The sequence below is a fragment of the Drosophila takahashii genome, chromosome 3L (assembly GCF_030179915.1).
Source record: "Drosophila takahashii strain IR98-3 E-12201 chromosome 3L, DtakHiC1v2, whole genome shotgun sequence".
Lineage (NCBI taxonomy): Eukaryota > Metazoa > Arthropoda > Insecta > Diptera > Drosophilidae > Drosophila > Drosophila takahashii.
This window is the reverse complement of record NC_091680.1, coordinates 10,183,424-10,204,337: the sequence shown is the minus strand read 5'-3', so window position 1 is coordinate 10,204,337 and position 20,914 is coordinate 10,183,424. Positions and strand designations below refer to the sequence as shown.

At 42.6% G+C, this 20,914-nt stretch overlaps 8 protein-coding genes across 8 annotated transcripts in view; 4 read left to right on the top strand and 4 right to left on the bottom strand.

Annotated features, from left to right (window-relative positions):
- LOC138911801 (alcohol dehydrogenase 1-like) overlaps positions 1 to 20,914 on the top strand; it is a 176,248-nt gene that overhangs the window by 83,158 nt on the left and 72,176 nt on the right. The gene's annotated exons all lie outside the window — the stretch shown is intronic.
- LOC108069974 (uncharacterized) lies at positions 256 to 1,263 on the bottom strand. The gene is made up of 2 exons (XM_017160258.3): positions 1,060 to 1,263; positions 256 to 1,000 (listed from the first exon to the last, which is right to left on the bottom strand). The coding sequence occupies exons 1-2, from the start codon at positions 1,069 to 1,071 to the stop codon at positions 449 to 451; spliced, it is 564 nt and encodes a 187-aa protein (XP_017015747.2). The 5' UTR covers positions 1,072 to 1,263; the 3' UTR covers positions 256 to 448.
- Positions 2,073 to 3,304, bottom strand: LOC108069972 (uncharacterized). The gene has a single exon (XM_017160255.3). The coding sequence runs from the start codon at positions 3,292 to 3,294 to the stop codon at positions 2,680 to 2,682; it is 615 nt and encodes a 204-aa protein (XP_017015744.2). The 5' UTR covers positions 3,295 to 3,304; the 3' UTR covers positions 2,073 to 2,679.
- On the bottom strand, positions 7,038 to 8,116 carry LOC108069970 (cuticle protein 64). The gene is made up of 3 exons (XM_017160253.3): positions 8,101 to 8,116; positions 7,842 to 7,927; positions 7,038 to 7,779 (listed from the first exon to the last, which is right to left on the bottom strand). The coding sequence occupies exons 2-3, from the start codon at positions 7,851 to 7,853 to the stop codon at positions 7,405 to 7,407; spliced, it is 387 nt and encodes a 128-aa protein (XP_017015742.2). The 5' UTR covers positions 7,854 to 7,927; positions 8,101 to 8,116; the 3' UTR covers positions 7,038 to 7,404.
- On the top strand, positions 13,771 to 14,244 carry LOC108069978 (uncharacterized). Its single transcript, XM_017160263.3, has 2 exons — positions 13,771 to 13,835; positions 13,904 to 14,244. Exons 1-2 carry the CDS (start codon positions 13,824 to 13,826, stop codon positions 14,231 to 14,233), a joined length of 342 nt encoding a protein of 113 aa, XP_017015752.2. The 5' UTR covers positions 13,771 to 13,823; the 3' UTR covers positions 14,234 to 14,244.
- LOC108069923 (cuticle protein) lies at positions 14,874 to 18,968 on the bottom strand. Its single transcript, XM_070214421.1, has 4 exons — positions 18,476 to 18,968; positions 17,943 to 18,036; positions 15,620 to 15,733; positions 14,874 to 15,438 (listed from the first exon to the last, which is right to left on the bottom strand). The coding sequence occupies exons 1-4, from the start codon at positions 18,919 to 18,921 to the stop codon at positions 14,983 to 14,985; spliced, it is 1,110 nt and encodes a 369-aa protein (XP_070070522.1). The 5' UTR covers positions 18,922 to 18,968; the 3' UTR covers positions 14,874 to 14,982.
- Positions 17,308 to 17,755, top strand: LOC138913036 (uncharacterized). The gene is made up of 2 exons (XM_070215250.1): positions 17,308 to 17,462; positions 17,513 to 17,755. The coding sequence occupies exons 1-2, from the start codon at positions 17,442 to 17,444 to the stop codon at positions 17,726 to 17,728; spliced, it is 237 nt and encodes a 78-aa protein (XP_070071351.1). The 5' UTR covers positions 17,308 to 17,441; the 3' UTR covers positions 17,729 to 17,755.
- LOC108070006 (cuticle protein LPCP-23-like) lies at positions 19,940 to 20,636 on the top strand. The gene is made up of 2 exons (XM_017160302.3): positions 19,940 to 20,062; positions 20,132 to 20,636. Exons 1-2 carry the CDS (start codon positions 20,051 to 20,053, stop codon positions 20,513 to 20,515), a joined length of 396 nt encoding a protein of 131 aa, XP_017015791.2. The 5' UTR covers positions 19,940 to 20,050; the 3' UTR covers positions 20,516 to 20,636.

Here is a 20,914-nt window from a genome sequence, read left to right as displayed (position 1 = left end):
CAATGACACTTGACTTTAATTGGCTTTCATAAATATACGTCACAACTTAGTCGCTGGCTCGATTTCTTTTGTTTTCACAGCCATTTCCAATGCCAAGTTTAAGGTCTCATTATGAGATGAGATCTCTTGGCCCGATTTGTGTGTATGTAAATATGGCTAACACTATTAACCCATCGGAGGAGAGTGAAAGGTGTAAACCTCTTTGTTGTGTCTGCGTCTCAACCTTCAAGGCATTATGCAAATGCAGTCTCCATCGATGGCAATGAGACAAATACAAAAAAATGGCCAATAAAAACTCAAGACTCGACCGAAAAGACTAAGCTTAGATGGCAAGTTTATTATTATCAATGTGTATTCACTAAGAGCAGAAGTCATCGCAGTTTGATGATCAGTCGGGATGGCTCTGGCTCGTTTAAATTTATTAATATCCTAAATTCTGGGGATTAGTTTAGCGCCTCTGGATCTGCGGTGTTCCGTAGGAAGTGAGCCCTGTGGTACGGGGCACACTGGCATAGGGGGCTCCGGCCTGCAGTGGCAGTTGGGCTACATTCAGGGGCGTAAAGCCAAAGGGCACGGGCAGCTTGAGATTCAGGGAGTTGGCATCCACGGCCGCTGAGGAGGAGGAGGAGCCTATGGAGCGACCTGTCGCAGATCCTGAAGGTCTGGTTACCAGTTGCTGGGGCAGTGGTGCCGGTGGAGCCACCTGAAGAGCAGCTGGAGCTGAAGCCGAGGGTGCTCCAAATACGTAGCCCTGGCTGGTCAGGGCCTGGGTGAAGGCAGCCTGCTCCAAAGCGGGCTCGGCGAACTGACGGGCCACTTGGGGATACTGCTGGGTCTGCTGATACTGGGTTCTCTGGGTCCGCTGAACTCCCTGTCGGCTGGGGGCGGGATAATGGTAGTAGGCCAGCTGGGAACTGGGCGTAATCGAGTAATCCAAATGGGAGACATCCGACAGAGCCAGGCCCACCAATTGCAGCAGTACAATCCACACACAGGTCAACTAAAAGAGGTTTTTAGTGGCATTAAACCGTATATATTCTCACACACAAAAGCACTCACATTGGGCGCCATTTCACAACACTTTTACCGAAGTTCTCAGTTCTAGTTCTTAAAAACAATATATATTATTTAGCCGGGTCGCTGGTTCGTTGATGTTCGCTGGCGCAGCTTTGGCAGCTGATTAAAATTGGTGAGCCAGCTGAAGATGCTTTTTATATGCGTATGGAGGAGCTGCGATCGGTTCTCTCCGTCACTCTTTTCAGGTCTTCTGCTGGCCTGACTCTTCGTGAATGGCTTCCAGCCAACACTTGAGTGCAGGCCAAGACGAAGCTTTTTGGCATTTTGTTGCCTTTGTTTATTTACTTTGTTTATTTGTTGTGCCCGTGGCTTAACAAAGCTGTTGCCGGGCAGTTTTGTCTATTGATAATATTGATATTTGGCTGCCTTGCATATAAATCAATGTTGGTCATTTTTATTGGCATCCAAACTATGCAACTACTCAAATTAGCAGTGGCTTAAGGTTGCTAAATAGCAGAGGGGTATGATATATGTTTTTCGCAAGTCCCCCTTTTGCCGCCAACACTGTTCTACACTTTTCTGCATACCTCAGGCATGTCGACGGCATTTGAGCTTATTAAACACAAATTGAATCGAGCGTCATGTGACAGGAGCCAGAAATGCCGCACAAACATAAAAAAAGCCATTAGCCCCCAACCAAAACGGAGGACTTTGGCGGAGCGGTGCGAGATTTGCATGCTAAAGACCCGATTGTTGTCCATATCAAATCTCAGCGCTTGATTGCCGCTCTTTCTGTGTGGGTCTCTCGTCAAAGATTGACCTCAGCCGGTGGGACTTGGTCAAAATCTATGCGCATCTAATTTTAATTGGCACTGAGAAAAAAAGGGTAGACGGTTGTGACTATAAAAATTTGTTAAGGAATTATTTTATAGATGGAAATAATTTTTGTGGCATAAGTATATATTTTTAGGAACTGTAATTTTTTTTTTTATGGGAATATTGCCATGCATAATGAATACATAAATTGAAATTAATTTATTGTATTAATATTTATATTTATTAATATTTATCGTATAAACACAATTATATATTTTTAATTTTTAAGCATTTTTTGTTTTTATTACTTGATAACTAAATATGACACCTATTTAATATTCAAACTCTGAATGCGGAAATCGTCAATTTACTTGATTTATTTATGCAAAGCCAATGTTTGAGGTGTAATCAAGCTGTCTATCTTTCAACTCAAAAGCTTTTTAAAGTTTAAACTGTTGACCCAATTGATGGATAGTCCGCTAGCTCTCTTTCGTTCGTTGAGTTAGGTCAGTTGGTCAGAAGTTATCGGAGATAATAGCGGAATATCTGGCGGTATTCATCTGGGCCCAATCTCAGTGTCATGCCTCGCCTTTGGCCAAAATTGGCGGAGCCAAAATAAAACGGTTCGAAGCCATGAAAACAACTGAATTATTTATGGGCTTAAGATATAAGCATAATTAAATCGCTACGCTCCGCGTTCTTCGCATAAATTCACGAGTCGCGGATAATACGAAACATAACAACATTATTTAGATTTAATTAATTGCTAATTTGAGGAAATTATCATTCATAGTTATGCATAATGAGCTGGGGGCCCATCTGGGGTTGGGGTTTCGGTATCTCGCGTTACCAGCCCTGAGTGCTAAATGTCGCCGGGGGAGCTCCGTAGACGGCGGCTGGAGAATGATGATGAGATGGTGGTGGAGGTGCTCCAAAGTGAAGTTTATATCTTCCGTAAGAGGGGGCAGCTGCAAACTGGTAGCCCGTAGGCGGGGCAGCATATCTGGCCACGAACTGTGGAGGCGGTGGTGCAGCAAATTGAACTTGTGGTGGTGCTGCAAACTGAACCTGTGGTGGTGGTGCTGCAAAATGAGCAGTCGGTGGTGCAGCAAATCCCGTGTAAGTGGTGGTGGTGGTGGTTACCGGAGCTCCTAGGGAGTATTTGATAACCGGCTGTGGTGCAGCATAGGAGGTTGAATATTTGAAGACCGCTTGAGGAGCGGGAGCATAGTGATCTGTAGATCCATAGGCAAATGACTGATGAACGTTATAGGCCGCAGGCACTGTCACAGTATCCGAAACGGGAACGGGAACAGCAACTGGAGCTGGAACTGCCACTGGAGCAGGAACCGGAAATGGAGAGGGAACCGGAACAGGCACAGGAACTGGAACTCCCACAGGAACTCCAACCGTCGATGGACCATGAAGGAAGCTACCCAGAGCAGGAGAACCAAGACACATCAGAACACATAATAAAACACTCTAGGTATAAGAAAATAATCTATTAAAAATAAACACCCAAAATCACTTTTCATTCACTTGCTTTGATAATTTTCAACATTTTTTCTCCTTAAGCTTTCTTCCGTTTTCGATTTCCGTATTAAGTCACTTCTCCGCGACACTTTCACACGTAATGAATCGATTTCTGTTGACCATCGCAGGTTTATATACCTCGATCCGAGTTGCGTCGCTTACATTATGCTGATTTCGGGGGCGGAGGAGGCGGGGGCGGTCTGGAAACTAGAGGAGGCGATATATAAAAACTCCATTAAGGGATCTGCGCACGACGTGCAATCGACAAGCGAATCGTGCGGCAAATGCATGCGACAAGTTTTGCAATGCCCCATCCTCAAGGGAAATTCGGAGGAGCCGACGATGGTCGAAACTTTAAATGGGTTTAATTAGGGTGAGTGCATACCACAAATGTTTGCCAATATTTTAAAATAATAATATCTGTTGTCACGACAATATATATTTAATTCTTGAGTATTTTGACGCCCTGGTGGTCAACTTAATTTAAATTATGAATTTATAGTCCAATTGTATAATTAAGAAACCAATAACCAATTTTACTGATTACTGACAGAAGCGTTCCTTATTTCAAATCATCTTTAATCATTGATCTGAATATATAAAACGATGTATTAAGATTTTCCAAGATACCAAAATCCAAATACCAAAATCAGCCTAATCCTGACAAATATACAGAAGCTATAAGCATGTGCACTTTACACACCCAAATCCATGGATAACTTTTACGAATGCAACTTTTACTGCCGCCACCAGCTGCAAATAAAAAAATAAGAAGAAAAACAAGCAAGTACCGGCGGCTACAAGAAACCCATTGCGATCACGTTCCAGGCACCTTTTTATGCCTTATGACTCTGATTGATGGCCGTTGCCGAAATATAAATGCCAAAATATCACACGCCAGTTAAAAGTCGATTTATTACCGCCGCCAACAAAGCCAGGTTCGAAGCTCTCAATTAGCTGGTAAAACCCCGAAAGTTGGCAGCGCATTTCGAGGCGCCTCGCAGCTGCCCGAAAGTGAGCTACTGCTACTGCTACTGCTCCCATAAAATCAGCTCCAGAATCTGTCGTAAACAGGCGAAATTCCCGCACGGGTGGCCAATTAAATTGGCTGCCAAATGCGCGACACGCGCTCATCGAAATTGTCAACACAAAACAACGGGAAAATGGAAATGGGCGGAGTGGGAAGCCAGTGAAATTACCATAACAAAGTGGCTAAATCAGAAATCGATATGTTCACCTTCGCTGAACCGAAAAGAGGGCACTAAAAGCGGGAATTTCCCCGAAGATTTTCCCTTTGCCTTTGCCTTCGCTGAGTGGAGCACACGCCCAGCTCTTGAGTTTGCAAGCCCCTCGAGTGGTTGCCCCCCGCGATTTTCACCGACGATTTTCCACCGATTTTCCACCGCCGCTGGCAACAGGTGCTCTCGAGTTGGAGCCGCATTGTAATGTACTCGTAATGCGTGCTAAATCGCTGCACGTGTTTGCCAACGACAATTGCGCGTTTTCGCCTCCTCGGAAAAACTTTGTTGCAAGCTTTTGAAGTTTTCGTTGATTTGATTCACTCAATTGATTGAGCATACTGCTTGAATGTGGGCTGGAAAATATGCTACGAATATTATTTGCTTTGCTTTGAATTTATATTACACCCATCCCAAAATATTTATACCATATTGCTCATCCACAGTCGTTGAACTCAATGCAAGGACCTCCGAGGACACAGCTGCATTTAATTATCCGTTGCAAATCCTTCTTACAAATAACAAGTAAATAATTACGAGTGTGGGTGGGTGGATGGGTAGCTTTAGCTCCCTTCGTGTCAATGTCCTGGTCAAGGTCAGATTGAAAACGTGTGCATTTCCCCCAGTAGCAGCAGTTCCTGCGGCCTTTGGAATTAATTTTCCACGCTCGCTGACCAGTTTTTCCCTTTCCAGAGATTGTGGCTTCAATGCAGGTTTTAATTAAAGACTGGTATCCTGCCAAAGGTCCTTGCCCTGCGTCGAATCAGTGACTTGTTAATAATGCAGAGCAGCAGCAAAGCGAAATGCAAATCCGATTCCGCTTGAATAATTCAATTAAGCTCAGCATACTCTTGGGCTAAGAGGAAAAACTCAAAAGGGAAGTTTAGAATTCGGTACTTGGGCTTTCCACTCAATCTGAGGAGCGGCGAGTAAACAACAGGTGTGTGTTGCATTCGCGAGGTTGTGGGAAACAGCTGAGAGCTGCAACTGTGCCATGAGAGCACCTGCCACAGAAATGCATCCACTTAGTGTCAAGCGACGGGCTCGAATGAATATTCAATGGCCTCCGCAGATGTAGGAAGCACATGCCCACCTTTGTCTGCGAATCCCTCAAGGTTGTTGCCAAATTATCGCTTGACTAGCTAACGGTAATGCTGTCTCCATAAGCCCATAACTATAAGCAAGACATGCTTTATGAACAGGCGACATAATTTATGCCGAACTGAACTGAGACAAATTAAACTCGGAGCTGGTTGTCAAGGTCGAAGAGCCGCCAACAATGGCTTATTGTTATTGGGCGCTATGAATTATATTTATATTTAGTAACCCCACCCTTCAGCACAAGATTTTTACTTTGCGAAATAACATTTATTGAGTAAAATCGTAAATTGATTTCCAAATGATTTTCGCAGCCGCCGGGCAAATATTAATACACGACTTTTCAATTTTCCTTTGAATTATGGTCGTTTTTTTTCAGGATCAGCTGGTTGGTTGAAAAGGTAATTAAGTGGCTCAATTCACTTCTCAGCAGCTCTTGATGTGCTGCAATTTTTCACTTACGAAACTGGGCAAAAAGCATTTAGCCGCGACAGTTGGCCGAGCATTAATAAAAATCTATTTCAACGCACTTTTCACTGGTCAACCTGTTGACAGGCGCACGCGTTTGTCGCTTGAGTCTTTCGTCTCTCCGCAATGATAATTGCATTGATGAAGAGGGGGAAAGGGGCGTTAGTGGGCTGGGCCAGGCGTTGCAAATTGCAATAAAACAATTTATTCGCTATTTTGTTTTTTCCTTCGAAATTTCAAAACACTCGACGGGAGTCGAATGGAGTCGATATGAATCGAGCGAGTTGCTCAAGTAAAATTAATTTGAAGTGCAATTGAATGCTGAATAGGAGTCGAAATGTGGGGGTATGATTGGGGTGAATTACTAGTTGGCTGATTGAAATACAAAAACCCGTTGGGTGTGAAATATTCGTGATGGCACGACGAGCAATTCGATCTGGAATCCTTATAAAAACACTTAGAAGTGTTCAGTTCACACGTTAGTTCCATAGATGTTGTATAAATATAAATAAATCATCATCGAATTCAGCACTAGCTGGGTATTAATAGCTCTTTAAGATTTAAGCAGTGAAATTAATTTTGGGAGAACCATTTTTTTAATAGAGTTTTTAAAACCAAAATTAAATCAAGATCATAAATAATCCTTTTAAATAAATTAGCTTCCAAAATGAAAATATGTCTTCCCATTACACCTTTCTAAAGAAGAAGTATTTTTTTATACCGCATTTATAGCAATAATATAATTAGTTCTCTAGGTGTTATTTGCCCAAAATTACCTTTTTAAACATTTTTGGGACAGATAAGGACCTTAAATAGTATTTAAATTACAATTTAGTTGCAATTCCCGATAATTAAAAATCATTTACATTCGTTTTTAGAGTCATTTATCGTTTATTTACAGAAAGTGCTGAAGCCTTGGTGCATTGAGTTGCACCGTTGTAACCAAATCAACGAAACTTGATCCTTCTTTCGAATTCAATCTCTCTCGCTCTCTCGCCGCCTTCCGTTAGTTATCCTTATTTCTCTAAGTGTCTCCGTCTCCAAGTGGTCTTCTGGGTTTTCGAGGGGTGTTTTTGTACACAATTTGGGGATTGACCCGATATATTTTCTCTGCCTCTGACTACGAAATGCAAGTTCAACACTTTGACGGCAGCAAAATGCGAATTATCGGCTGGAATATCTCACTTCGGGGGTTCGTCAACGGGGCCTGGTATCGTATAACTCAGCCAGATCCTTAGTGCAGATAGGCTCCATGTCCGTAGCCGGAGTAGCCCAGTCCGTAGCTGCCGTAGCCGCCGTAGGAGCCGTGGTAGGTGGAGGTGGAATGCACGGCGGGAACGGCGTGGACGAGGGGAGCGGCGTGCACCAGGGGAGCGGCATTGACCACCGGGTAGGCCTTGGTGGCCACCTTGTAGGTGTTGGCATAGGAGGTGGCCACCGGGTGGGCCACAATGGGGGCGGCGTAGCTCTTGATGATCGGGGCGTGCGAGATCACGGCGGGAGCATAGGCAGGAGCCAGGGCAGCTCCATAGCCCAGTCCATAGCCATGGCTGTAGGGCGAGATCACTCCGGCATTGGCCACGGCGCACAGGGCAGAGATGAAAGCGATCTGCGAAAATAATATTAATATAATCCATCATAGGGGAGTTATCCTTTTTATCCTGCGCTTACCAGTTTGAACATTTTGCTGGTGTTTTGGCTTTTTGACTTCTTGACTGAAGAGCTGAGTGTGTTATGCTTAGACGTCTCAAGTTGCCCTGTTATTTATACCCGCAACATGAGAAATATTCTGACAAATCTTGGCCCAAAGAGCGACGGAGAGGGAGAGTAAACACGCCCCTTTCAGCGCCGAGAGCCGAAGCTTTGTGCACTTGCCGACCAGCAGATCGCGAAAGAGATCAGTCACGCGGCGACTTGGGATCGGACTTACCGAATACGAATCCCAGCTTTTCATGGAAAACCTCCATGGGCATTTAATTCAATTTGTACATATCTTTTTTTGTCAGCAATCTGCTGGCTCTAACGGAAACTTTTATATTTCCATTCATGTTGGTGTGGAAATGAACAATTGTTTTCTAGCGGTTTCCAGCTGAGAAAATTCTAGTACTTATTCTGGTTCTGTACTGTAATTTGAGCTGTAAATTGGCTATTAAGTCTTGTTTTACAGCCTCATAACTTTAGTTTCAGTTATTAAAATAAATAATTAATATTAACTACCATATTATTCAGTGAAAAATCCTGTAAGCCCATTAAGCATATCTGTAAATCTGTAAATCCTTTCTAAAAGCAGACTTAAGACACGCACTGGATTATCAATCAGCTGATTGACTGACTGACAGCTCATTACAGATATAGAGATCCGTAGGTGTGGAAAATGTTGTTCCCCGCATGCAAATGATCAATCGGAGCTGCCTCTCCACGCACCAAATGGACTCAAGTGGTCCATGAAAAATTACTCACTTTAATAACTGACAAACAGAGAGTGGAGATTGGTGCAGTTGGTCATTCGGTGGTAGCCACTGGCCACTGGTCGGCAGCTGGTTCGCCTATATTTTGCATGCATTAATTTTTAACTGATTTGTTATCGCGCACACATGGCGTATGCGTAACTTGGGTGGAGGGAGCGGAATCAATTGCAAACAGAACTAAATCATATTTGCCGCATTTCGAATGGCCTGCCAGATTTCCTAATAGCCATGCTTAATTCCTTGGCAACTTTAGAAATCAAATCACAAGATCAGCCAGAACGCGTGGCGTGAAAAGAATTGCAAAATGCCTGCCTCGAACCTTGAATCGGTGTTTTGTGTCGAAGACTTTTATCAAAGTCCGAGTTCTCAGAGGGCGAACAAAGCGCGGCTTAAAGTTTATTACCCATAGATCAATAAACAATTACGATGGCGACAATTCTTCGGCTTTGACCCTGGGAAATCTGCATATCAACGGGGCTTAAACCGAAAATCTAAAATCTGAAGTATCTCAAACTAAGGCGGACTTACCCTTCACCAAGCCAACACCTCGTGATTGGCGACCCGGGGCGTTATGCAAATGCTAACCGAATTGTCGCATAAATCTAAATCGAAGGCGGCTTGATTGACACCAAACAGGATGCCAAATTGCGTGGCTATCGATCGATTGGCAGCCACAAAACCAAAAATCAAAACAGCCACCCACTCGGCGGTTGGGCCTGCGTTTTTGTGGCTCTGGTTCCGATTGCCGCAGCTGACCACCGGTGGCCTGTAATTGCATTTTAATGGCCTCCCAATTGCATTCTGTTTGTGTGCCTCTATTGGCCAACAACCATCCAATCCATATAGTCGATTGACTTGGATTCGCATTTCCCAAGCGACGCCCAAAATACTTTGATTGCCAACAAATCATTCAAAAGTCGAAATTAAAAGCCGTCAATTTTCCAACTCCACTCGTGGCTCAACTCAATATTTTTCCTTTCGTGATTTATGTGATTTTTCTGGGGAAATAGTCGGACCTGAAATTTGTCTGGCGAATTCTGGCTAAGGAAATTTCACAATTCGGAGGGAGAGGGGGTCTGGAATTCGCAAATGGAGCAGAGGCGATTAGTTCGGCTTACTTGCATTTGTTAGGCCAGCATATGACCGCAAAAAGTTATTATTTAATTCGTTATAGTTATAGTTTTACATAATTGTCGGTTGGGTGGATGGCAATTTGCATAGCTGACTCCCATCTGCGGATTGCTGGCTGTGACTCGAGTATGACCAATTAAGTATTAAGTATACCACATGTTGGTCGCCACTCGGTCAAGGTCGTGCTTACCCCAGCCTTTGTCACAATGTCGTGCTCACTTACATTACAATGTGTACTCTGTACAGCGAAAACCCCGGCAATTACACGTTTTATAATGATTAATACCAAGAGAAACCGCGACAACTGCCAAGTGCGAAACTGTAACAATGGCTGGCAAAAAATCTAATTTTTGTTGATTAGTTAATTACCCTGGAAAACATTCAGAAATGAGATCAAACCTTTATAAAATGGCATTACTTTATGTGTCACACAATTAAAAAATACATTTTAGATACTACTTACTATCTAGTCTTTAAACTATTCATGTAAAGACTGGTATTATATCATAATGGTATCATTTCCGCCTCAAATTCCATATCTATAGATTCTATACATTCTGAAATCGTTTTGTTGATACTAACATTATTTCCAGTTAATTCTTTAATGAGTCTGAAATATCATTCCGTGATTATGTTTCTAGGGTACCAATCAGCGCTCTGTTTTCCCACCTTCGATAAAGCAAATGTCAGCCAGGCAACGCTGCGAAAAGCTCTAGAAAAACACATTGGCCAGCAGAGAGCAGAGTTTTCATTAATGGAATTAAAGTGAGCTTAGATGGACTTACCCCAGCCGACCTCCTCCCTTCTTGCGACTACTGTTTTACCTTCAGCTCTGCCTCGAGGTTGGGCCAACAATTATCATTTGCAAACTCGGTTTCATTTCGCTTTGAAGTTCTTTTTGTACGGGGACATTGCGCAATGTGCCTCATGGCACGTAAAGCGTTTGTTTTTGTAGCAAATTTGTTGTTTTGATCGGCCCGCTGCATGCTAAAACAATTTTGGTCACAGATCATTTGACAGCTTCACTGAGCGTTCGCTCTCGAGACTGCCAATGCAAATAGACCGAAATCTGCTTCATAATTAAGTAGTTAAATCGGAGCTCAGTGTCTCCGATTTTCAGTTGTAACAATAACAAATGAAAACCGAAAATAAAAGCAACAACAACATGTTGAACAACTCACGCCCCTTTTGGCGCTCGTAAATTAAAGTTGTGTGTCGCCAAATTGTATGCAAATCGTTTGACTCCCAGTTGCTGAGATTTATGCGAGGGGCTGTCCGAAATAATTCGTTACTCGATTAGTGCTTTTTAATTGAATTTAGTTCCCGTGTGGGCGCTCACAGCGCCTTCCCCTTTTCTTCAAATGTTTGTATAGCCATTGTTGTAGAAATCCAATAAGTTCTATTGCATCAAATTTGACTTTCACTTTTTGCTGTCCAATCTGAGATTGCTCTAGAGCAATTCGGTGACTTGTGTGGTTACTCACCCTGAACTTGTGCTGAAATCAAATTACTGGGCGAGATCCAAGCATGATTGCACACCTGTGAGGGTAGTATCTATATCTAAGTTAGAGGTGGGAAAATCAATCGATCACGAGTTTTAGATTCGCCTGAAGATTGTGCTGGCGCCCGAACAGGGACCGAATAGTCACGACTCATATCCCTAATAAGCCGCCATCTCATCCTTTATGTTTTGAATCGGTTGAATTTCTTCTTTTTAAATTCTATCTTGGTCCTGGAATCCAAACGCGATGATAATATAACATGTGTTATACTGCATTGGCGCCCGAGCAGAGGCAATGACTCGTATCCCTATTCGGGCGCCAATAAAATTTTTATTTTATTTTATTCTTCTTTTGAATACTTCCAGATTTTAGATTTTAGACACAATGTTAATTTACCATCCCTAGGTCGCGCTCTATGAACTACTGCCAATCTGCTGATCAAGTTTGCTCTGCTTCGGATTTCTCACAAACAAAAGCAGAAATAAGCTGAGAACACCATAAGCGATAAAAAGTCAATTAGACTTAATGATAGCCGCAGCTAAACATTAAATTCATGTACGTAAATTATATAGAAAAAAACGAAATAACTACAAGAAAACAAAGCCAAAACGAATTCGATTTGAGAACAACAACAGGCTGCCTTACAAACTCCGCTCAACTCAACTTCGAATTCTGTGTGTAATCAAGGAAGTTGTTGGCGCTTTGGCAAGCTGCAGCCGGCAAAAAGTTGCTTGTGCGTCTAGTTTTGTATAATTCAGTCATTAAAATTAATAAGACAATGCAGATCACACGCCCCACAAAAACGCGCTGACAGAAAATCTCCAAGGCGTTGCAAGAACCGGCCTAACTAGGCATTTCCCAAACGTTTAGGCCTGCAGGCGGATGTGGCTATTACAGATCTAATTACATGGCGTATGAGCGATTTTCAATGCTGTTTTTAGCCTGGCCAAAAGCCGAGTCGCACCGATAACGTTCAGATAAGGCCAGCTCAGAGTGTTGCTACCTTGCACCCATAATTACAACAAATATCTGAGACTCGGCTTTGGTTACTACAGCTAATTAAGTTGCATGTTTCATGCTGACAACCTCAAAGATACAGGTACAAATGCAGACTCGAGTTGAGTTCGAGCCAGTCCCAGTGGACACAGTCAACTCCTATTAGCCAGACTATTAAAAACGCTTGTCCATTTGTCAATATTCCAATTACTGGGAGATTGTTTATGGAATGGTATGGATTAACTAAAGCTTCAGTTCTTCGGTGAAACATTCATTTCCTTGTGGAATTAAGCCTCAAGATTTTACCAAATTAGGCCAAATTGAGTGCTTTGTTTAGTGATTGAAATATTTGCTGGTACTTTGGCCGGGTCTAATTGATTGTAAGAAATTCCACTTGCGTTCGCTTTTGGTCAAAATATATTTACTCCTATATGTGGTTAAAAATCTACCTAAAGGTTATCATGGGTTAAGTAGAAAGACAAAGCTTGATTAAACCATTAAAAGCTTCAAACCAAGCTTCACTTTAAGACAGCAGCTCAAAAGTATACACTTGATCTTACAAATATTCCAAAGTTTTCAAATGGAGTTTTGTTGAAAAACCAAAACGTAGCTCACAAAATAGCTTTGTTTACTTATTTATTTATTTTTATCGACTTTTTTCATTTGTGCAGCTAGAAATATTACACTCGGCGGTAAGTGCAAGACAAAGATTTATGCCAACCACTGCTAAACAGTGCAGTGATTTACACTTTCTGGCTGTCTCAGACCGAAAACGAAGTCCGGGGGCCCAAGTAGCAACCAAAGTGGACCGAATCCAATAACAATGGCATTCTGCAGTAGCCATGCCAACAATAAGAGCAACTTGGCCAATGATTAAATCGTTTCGGGGCCTGTCAGCGTCTTGTTAAATCTCTCGCTTCTGAACAAGCTCATTGTGGGTTTCTTTTTTTTCTACGTATTTTTTTCTGCTTTGGTTTTTCTTCTTAATTAAATTAGAGCCAAGGTCGTCTCGAATGGGCTGGGAATCTGTATGCCATTCATGGTTAATTAAAATCAAAGTTACCAAAATGGGCCACAAACGACATATGGTGTTTGGTGTACGATTTGCGTTGGTGGCACCCAAAAATAGTCGGGAAAACTCAGTCAGGCAGCAGGCTGGAAAAGAGTTTTCCTGTTTGGTTATGCTAATGGCTGGAATGCCGTCGCAGAGCCAGTCGAATAGAAGAAATGAACGGGAATCGGGTGGGTGCAGGTATCACTGGTGGGTGGCTTAGTTGGCTTGTTTATTTGCCTGCCTGGCTTTCGGTTTCAGCCTCGCCTCGCTCAGTTACGCCCAAATGGGTCACTAATGAGCCATCTGGGCCTGGGAATTTAGTTGAGGAAAAACGCAGAAAACACAAGCGAGCAAAAAAAAGAAACAGACAAATTTTAGATGATGGCTCGATTGTTTGTGCCAATTCTAACGTAAAGAAGCCAATTCCCTTGGTCGGGGGCTATATAAAACCCGGTTGACTTCTTCAACTGCCAAACATTGTTGCAGAGTTCACCCAGCGAAGATGTTCAAAGTTGTGAGTTGCCATAGCTGTGATACCAGGAGTAAGAAGGAGTAACTATAGCAATATTTATATTCCCCCAGGTGTTTCTTTTGTGCGGACTGTTGGTGGCCCTCATCCAGGCTCGTCCCAGTTATTTGCCCAGTTACGAGCACGTGGAGTATGCACCCAGTGTGGTGGGATATGAACACTACGCCCTGCCAGCCGCCGTTTCCCACCAAAGCTCCACTGTGGTGCACGAGAAGCGTCCCTACTGGCGCCCCATTGTGGACCACACTCCGCTCCTGAAGGCAGCCTATGCCCCGGCCACCTCGATCTCCTACGCCCCCCTGGGCTACGCGGGCAGCAGTGCCGGGTGGTACGAGCCGGGAGTCTGGGGAGGAGCCAGTTACCCCAGCATTTACCTGAAGTAGAGTAGAACCCACAATGGTTTTTTTTTTATCAGCAGCAAACCTCATTCTACAAATCACTTTCCGTAATTTTAATATTTTTAATTTTCTCCAACAATGCGACAAGGTAAAAATATATAAAAACAAACCAAACACAGTATTGTTAAATCACTCAATACCATGACTTGATCCACGGGGGGTAATTTGTACAAGGAAAAAGTATGCAACCACAATCAATTTCTGGTTCATTCTGCTTAATATTTATCAAATTTAAAAAATGTGTATTTAATGCAACATTCAAATTAAAACATGTCATCTAGACGTCTAATCATATATAAAATCACTTTTTTAGATTCTGTCTTGCAGTGATACTTAGTTGCATACACAGTTCTTTATAAATTCACAAACTTAAATTAACCTGAATACAGATAGTACAGATAGTAGGCATTAAAACCTTAATTTTCACATTTTTGGTATTTCCAAAAGAACATGATGTTACAAAATGCACAAATATTGCAAATTTTAAACTGGGTAGAGAGTATCTGCTAGTCGAGGCAATCCTTCTTTTTGGAGATATATTCACAAATATTTTTAACTTCTGCTTCTAAAACCTGTTTCATTTTAAGGTTTTCAATGGTTCCCCCTCGATTATTAAACACAGTAATTGTTTTATATTCACATTTCGTTTATTCTATCGAGTTAAGTTTTTGCAAACTATCTAGTAAACAAGGCACAGTTCAAAATCTTTCGTTCTTCAGCACATTTCGTTCTTTTTACCAGGCGCTTGCGGCATAGGTGAGGGGGGCGTGGTGCAGCAGGGGCGCGGGGGCGGCGTAGGAGAGGGGCGCGGAGTAGGCCACAGGTGCGGAATACGTCAGGGGTGCGGAGTACGAGGAGTAGGCCACCGGGGCGGAGTAGGCCAGAGGAGCTGAGTAGGCGACGGGGGCCACAGTCTTGACAACGGGGGCGGCGGCCACCACGGGAGCGGAGTGAACGGCGGTGGTCCTGACCACGGGGGCAACCACATCCTCCACCACCGGGGTGCTGTGCACCTGGGTCAGGCTCTGGTGGCTCACGGCAGTGGGCACGCTCTTCACCACGGCTCCAACTTTGGCCAGAACGGGTTCCTGGTGGACGACGGTGGTGGCCGGGGCACTGTAGACCAGAGGAGCAGCAGCCAGGTGACCGGGCTTGGCGGCAGCCACGGCCAAAAGAGCAGCGAGAACGAACTGTAGAAGAATTTTAGTAAGTAATACATTTATCCAAAAAAAAATCGATATGAAACGTAGATCGATTTTACACTATTAAAGAGTATTTCATGTAAAAACGATATGGGTCATATCGATTTTACGGGAACTTGCTTTTTTTATGTGTTCAAGAAAACCCAATCCTTTGCACCTAGATCCTTACCAATTTGAACATGTTGAACGGGGAGTTGGCTTCTTCGACTTGTGTCGCTGGAAAGGGAGACAGACTTCGAATGTGTCGAGTTGAGGGACTGTCAACGTCTTTTATACTTGAACTTCACTTTCGTGGCTCCCACACACACACGCACTTCGGGGCGGATACAAAGAGCCATAAGTCGAACGTGCCTGAACGGATTCTGGCCGCTTGTCCCGGGGTCTTGGCCATAAACCAGATTATTATTCGTGGCCAATTTCTGTTCGGCTCGGCTCGGCTTCTCCCCATTACTTCACTTATTTTCGGCCTCGCACTTGTTTGCCATACCCACTCTTGGTTTCATTTCACAACTCATTAGTCGCACGTACTCACCGCAGATTCGATTTCTGGTCATTTCTGGCGAGGAGGAGGGAGATCCAAGGGTCCGAGATTACTTCTAATTGCCAGCCAATCGAAACCCGCTTCCGACTCAAGTCAAGGCCAGTTATCCGATGACAGAGCCCCATACTTTCGTTTCAAGAAACTCTTACTTCGCTTCAAAGAATAGGCAATGCATTTCGCTGGGTAAACAGCGGGCTTCAAGAACAGACTTTGCTAAGAAAATAGATAATCACTATATAACAGAAGCTTCCTAGAGTGAAGTTTATAGAATTGCAATCAACGCACAGTCGAAATGGATGTCTTCTTCAAAGTGGTTAGATCAAATCAAACGTATCGATTATAACTTGGGTATTATTATAACATTTTTACAGATTGTTTTATGCCTGTACGGGCAATTTGCTCTTGGATACGCTCAGGAGCCACATAATGTTACCAGGCGAAACTCAAACTTCACTGCAATCTCATTTTCCAATTGGGTGTTCTTGAGTGGAAGTGCAGACTCCTCACCAAATCAGGCCAAAGCTGGAAACCTCACTACACCCGTTCCAATTTCAACTTTTTCTACAAACCAAACGCAAACGAATTTCAGTGGAAATGTAGACAATGTTGGAAACATCACTACTTCACTTCCTATTTCAATTCCATCGGCAAACGAAAACCAAACGAATGCTACATTATTTGTATTTCATCCGACAAAAAACTAATTACTTAAGAATAATCAGAAATAAATATCACTTTGTAATTTAACAAACTAATTCTCTTTTTATTTCTATGTGTTTAAGTTTATGACTGTGGGAGAGGGAAAATACACAAATAGGATGATTGGACTTATGTATTTTCTTATTATTATTACCGAGCTACTGTGTTTTTTTATAGATATCAACGAAATGGAAAAAAATAAGAACCCTCTTGTAAAGATGTTGTTTACCTTTATATTTATTTGTTTGTCGCATTTATAATCAACTCGCCATTTCTATATTTCATTCCTCATAAGCAAGATTTCCGCTGACAGTAAATACTTTGGAAATACCTATTGGCTGGTAAAAATGAAAAGATTTCATTTAAGTTAATGCCAAAAACTATGCATATTTAGAAAAGGTAATTTTCCAAGTACCGAAAAGTTTTGTGATAATGCCGAAAATAGGTAAACAACCCTTGTTTTTTATACAATTTTCAACGCAAAACGGCCATACAACTAATAAAATTATAAATCTCTAATTTAACACGGTGCCATCCAAACTTCATCATCAGTAAGAAAATCTGACGACTAAAGTAAAGTTTTTATTTCCAAGAAACTGTGTCTGTGTTTATTTTCCGATTCTACAAATCATGAGAGCACCTGTGCATCAAGAACACTTGTCCCTAGAATTTAAGAAAGTTTTCCATAAAAGGGGAAAGCTGCGATAATGCAGCATTAATTGCATTTCAATCGTCTTTGCCAGAACTACAAATGGATTTCCTATTGAAAGCGGTAAGAAATAATATGGAAAATCCCTTAAAAATTAATTAATTCCTGTGTAGCTTCTGTTTTTCCTCTTCCTGTCCTTCCATGGCACCAGCGGATATGTCACAGATCGACACGAGATAGTCAGAAGGGACCTAAACTTAACCGCTGTGGATCACGGATTGGATGGAGTTTTGACTAGGCTTTTCGGCCCCATTGCGAATTTGGCTGCCAAGGCCGATATTGAAATTCCCTTGATATCAACCTTCCGCACCAAGGATGAGAGCAGCTAAAAAAAATTTAGGAAAATTGAAGAAATTTAAGAAAATTCCATGAAGGCATTTATAATATTTGTAAACTTACTTGATTAAATAAATAGTAAAATCCTATAAGCCCATAATATTCCATTTGCCAAGACAATAAAAAAGAATGTCTAATGCAATGAAAAGGTCACTGGCCGGGGTATGTCAGCAATTTCCTACGACCCAGCGGGATGTTAATTCTCACCCACATTTGAGGCGTGTTCTCGCCATGTGAAAGTCCAATGTTTGCCCAAGAAACAGGTGCAGCAGGAAGTAAGTACGTGACGGAGGGCAATGAACTAGGACAGTTTTAGAAATGAAATAATGTTAGGACCAAGTCAACACCGAGGAATGTGAGAAGTAAACCCAATTGACGTCAAAAATGTCTAAATTTTAAATTACATTTTCTGATTTACAGAACAGGTGAGTAGCAGTCATACCTTAAATATTAAAGGGGAACCAAAGAATGGTTTAAAAAATAGGGAATTATGTAATGATATTTTATATAATTATATAGAGCCTTTTCTTTGCCAGTGTAGGGCTCTTAAAATTGCAACTAAAGGAAGATTAATGAACTGGATTGAAAAGCAAACACCTTGCACGATTCGAAAGCAAAACATTTATTTTTATTTAAAATTCGTATCACATAGCCGTCCAGCGATGCACACGCATCCTGGTCACCTGGCAGCGGTTGGAGGAGTGGGAGTGGGGATTGGAGTGGCCTGGAAGCGGATTTACCAGACACCAGTGGCGGTGTAGGTCAGCGGCGAGGATGCGGCCACCTGGGCATAGGATGTGGCCAGAACGGGAGCAGCAGCGGCATAGGTGGAGTGGACAACGGGAGCTGGAGCAGCGTAGGAAGTGTGCACCACAGGAGCAGCAGCGGCATACGAGGTGTGCACCACTGGAGCAGGAGCAGCATAGCTGACCACCGGAGTGGACTTGACCACCGGGGCCACGATGTCCTCCACCACATGGGCCGAGCTGTGCACCACCGACTGGCTCTGGTGGCTCACCGCGGTGGGCACGCTCTTGACCACGGCACCCACTTTGGCCAGGACGGGCTCCTGGACGATGGTCGTCGCCGCTGGGGCGGCATAGACCAGCGGGGAGGACTCCAACAGGTGACCGGGACGGGCAGCGGCTACGGCGAGCAGAGCAGACAATACCACCAACTTGAACATTTTGGAAAATGGGTTAGGTCTGTATTGACTGATTGGATTGCGAGTGATCGGGTTGAGTTTCTTGCGAGAACTGTTGCTGATTGCCCGGCTGCAGTTATCTTTTATACAGCAGCCACTTGGCTTTGACCTTCCATTTCCGGCGCACAAAAGCACGTCACAATTCGGGCCGAAATTAAAGCCATATCAGATTCTGGCCGACGATCAATAAGCAATTAGCGTCGGTGGACGGCTCAGTGGAGACAAGTGAGCTGTGTACATTGTACATGTTCGAGTACACTGGAAAATACCAGTGAATTTATTTTGTAATATTATTTTTCCAAATATTTACTTATTTATTACAAATTAAAGTATTGGTTACTAAAGTAATGACTGTATTACACTTGCCTACACCTTCGACTAACTAACTAGATTTATTATTAAAAGTCAAGGTAACTTACGGTATTTTCAAATATAATTTTATACAATTCTTTTATAATCCCATGTTTTAAAAATAATCATTTAATTGAATTATATGGCTAATACTTATAAGGGGTCACTTAAGATGTTTCGAAGGAATAGGTTTTAAGTTTTAGGGAATAAATTGTAGATCGCGATTCAAAAATCAAGCTATTATATCTCTAAATATTTTGTTCTTCGAATTAAAAAGTGCACATTTCTTTGTAAAATTATGTAGGTATCATCAAATATACCTACTTATTTTTTCTGTGTAAAAACGAATCGAATTACAGCCATTAGGCCCCCTTGACTGCCATTAGAGACTGGGATTCCTCGGCGACTGCATTACTTGCACTTTGAGGGCGTGAGTCAGGGTCAACTTGCAGTGCGTGAGCTTTTCGTGGGTCTGGGATTTCGGATCTTGTCTTGAAGTGACCAGTGACCAATTGCAAGTCTCATGCTTTATTGTCCCACGGAGGGCAGATTTATACAACTCATTTGGTTTTGACTGCCCTCTGCTCGGCTCGTAAATGTTTTAATTAAACCGCTCTTTTTCGCTTTGCAGCTGCGTCGGGGCGACGACGAACAATATTTTTAAACCATATATAAGGCAGCACTTTGGGTTGTCAAATTATCAGTCAACTTTGTTCGCTTCAGCAGTACAACACAGACCAAGAAACAAAAATCCTTAAACATGTTCAAATTGGTAAGTTATTGAATATATCATTATATCATGTCATATATCTAACTCTTCCAATTTTTTTGAATTTTCCAGGTGGTGTTGTCTGCTCTCCTCGCCGTAGCTGTCGCTCGTCCCGGACATCTCTATGAGTCTCCCCTGGTTTATGCCGCCCCGGCTGCTACAACCATTGTCCAGGAGCAACATCTGGCCAAAGTGGGTGCAGTGGTGAGCAGTGTTCCCACTTCGGTGAGCCACCAGAGCCAGTCGGTGGTGCACAGTCACTCGCATGTGGTGGAGGACATCGTGGCCCCGGTGGTCAAGTCCACTCCGGTGGTCAGCTATGCTGCTGCTGCTCCAGTGGTGCACACTTCCTATGCCGCTGCTCCCGTTGTCCAAACCACCTATGCCGCTGCTGCTCCCGTGGTGCACACCTCCTACGCCGCCGCCTCTCCCGTCGTCTACAATTCCAGCTGGTAATCGGTAGCACTGGATTTTTGGGGGCTCAAACGAGCGATCTGGATGGTTAGAAAATTGCTATTCCTATTGTATATAAACGAGTTTAATTGCGAGTAAAATGTGATTGTTGAAAAAAAACTTATATTTGTGTTTATTCTGAGATGTCTTTAAGTGGGATTTCCAGCACAATGCAAAACGGATTTTTCTAAACTTTTTTCTTTTACTGTTAAGAAAGCAAACAAGAAAATTTTTCTTAGAAAAATCATTTTAATATCTGCAGTAGTAATAAAGATATATGAGTAAGTAGAAATCTACTTAAATTCTGCATCTTCAGAAAATTATCTGATTAATAAATCAAATGAAGACTAAAAAAATATTGCAGCACACTTAGTTTTAAAATATGAGTTTGAATATTGCACT

Bases quoted from the DNA above. Each gene is read 5' to 3' on its own strand.
- LOC138913036 (XM_070215250.1), top strand. From the start codon at position 17,442: ATGGATTTCCTATTGAAAGCG. The intron at 17,463-17,512 runs GTAAGAAATAAT...ATTCCTGTGTAG, and splicing joins TGGATTTCCTATTGAAAGCG to CTTCTGTTTTTCCTCTTCCT.
- LOC108069972 (XM_017160255.3), bottom strand. From the start codon at position 3,294: ATGTGTCTTGGTTCTCCTGCTCTGGGTAGCTTCCTTCATGGTCCATCG.
- LOC108069923 (XM_070214421.1), bottom strand. From the start codon at position 18,921: ATGTTCAAGTTGGTGGTATTGTCTGCTCTGCTCGCCGTAGCCGCTGCC. The intron at 18,037-18,475 runs GTAAATCCGCTT...AAACTGTCCTAG, and splicing joins TACACCGCCACTGGTGTCTG to TTCATTGCCCTCCGTCACGT. The intron at 15,734-17,942 runs GTGAGAATTAAC...CCACGAAAGTGA, and splicing joins AGAACACGCCTCAAATGTGG to AGTTCAAGTATAAAAGACGT.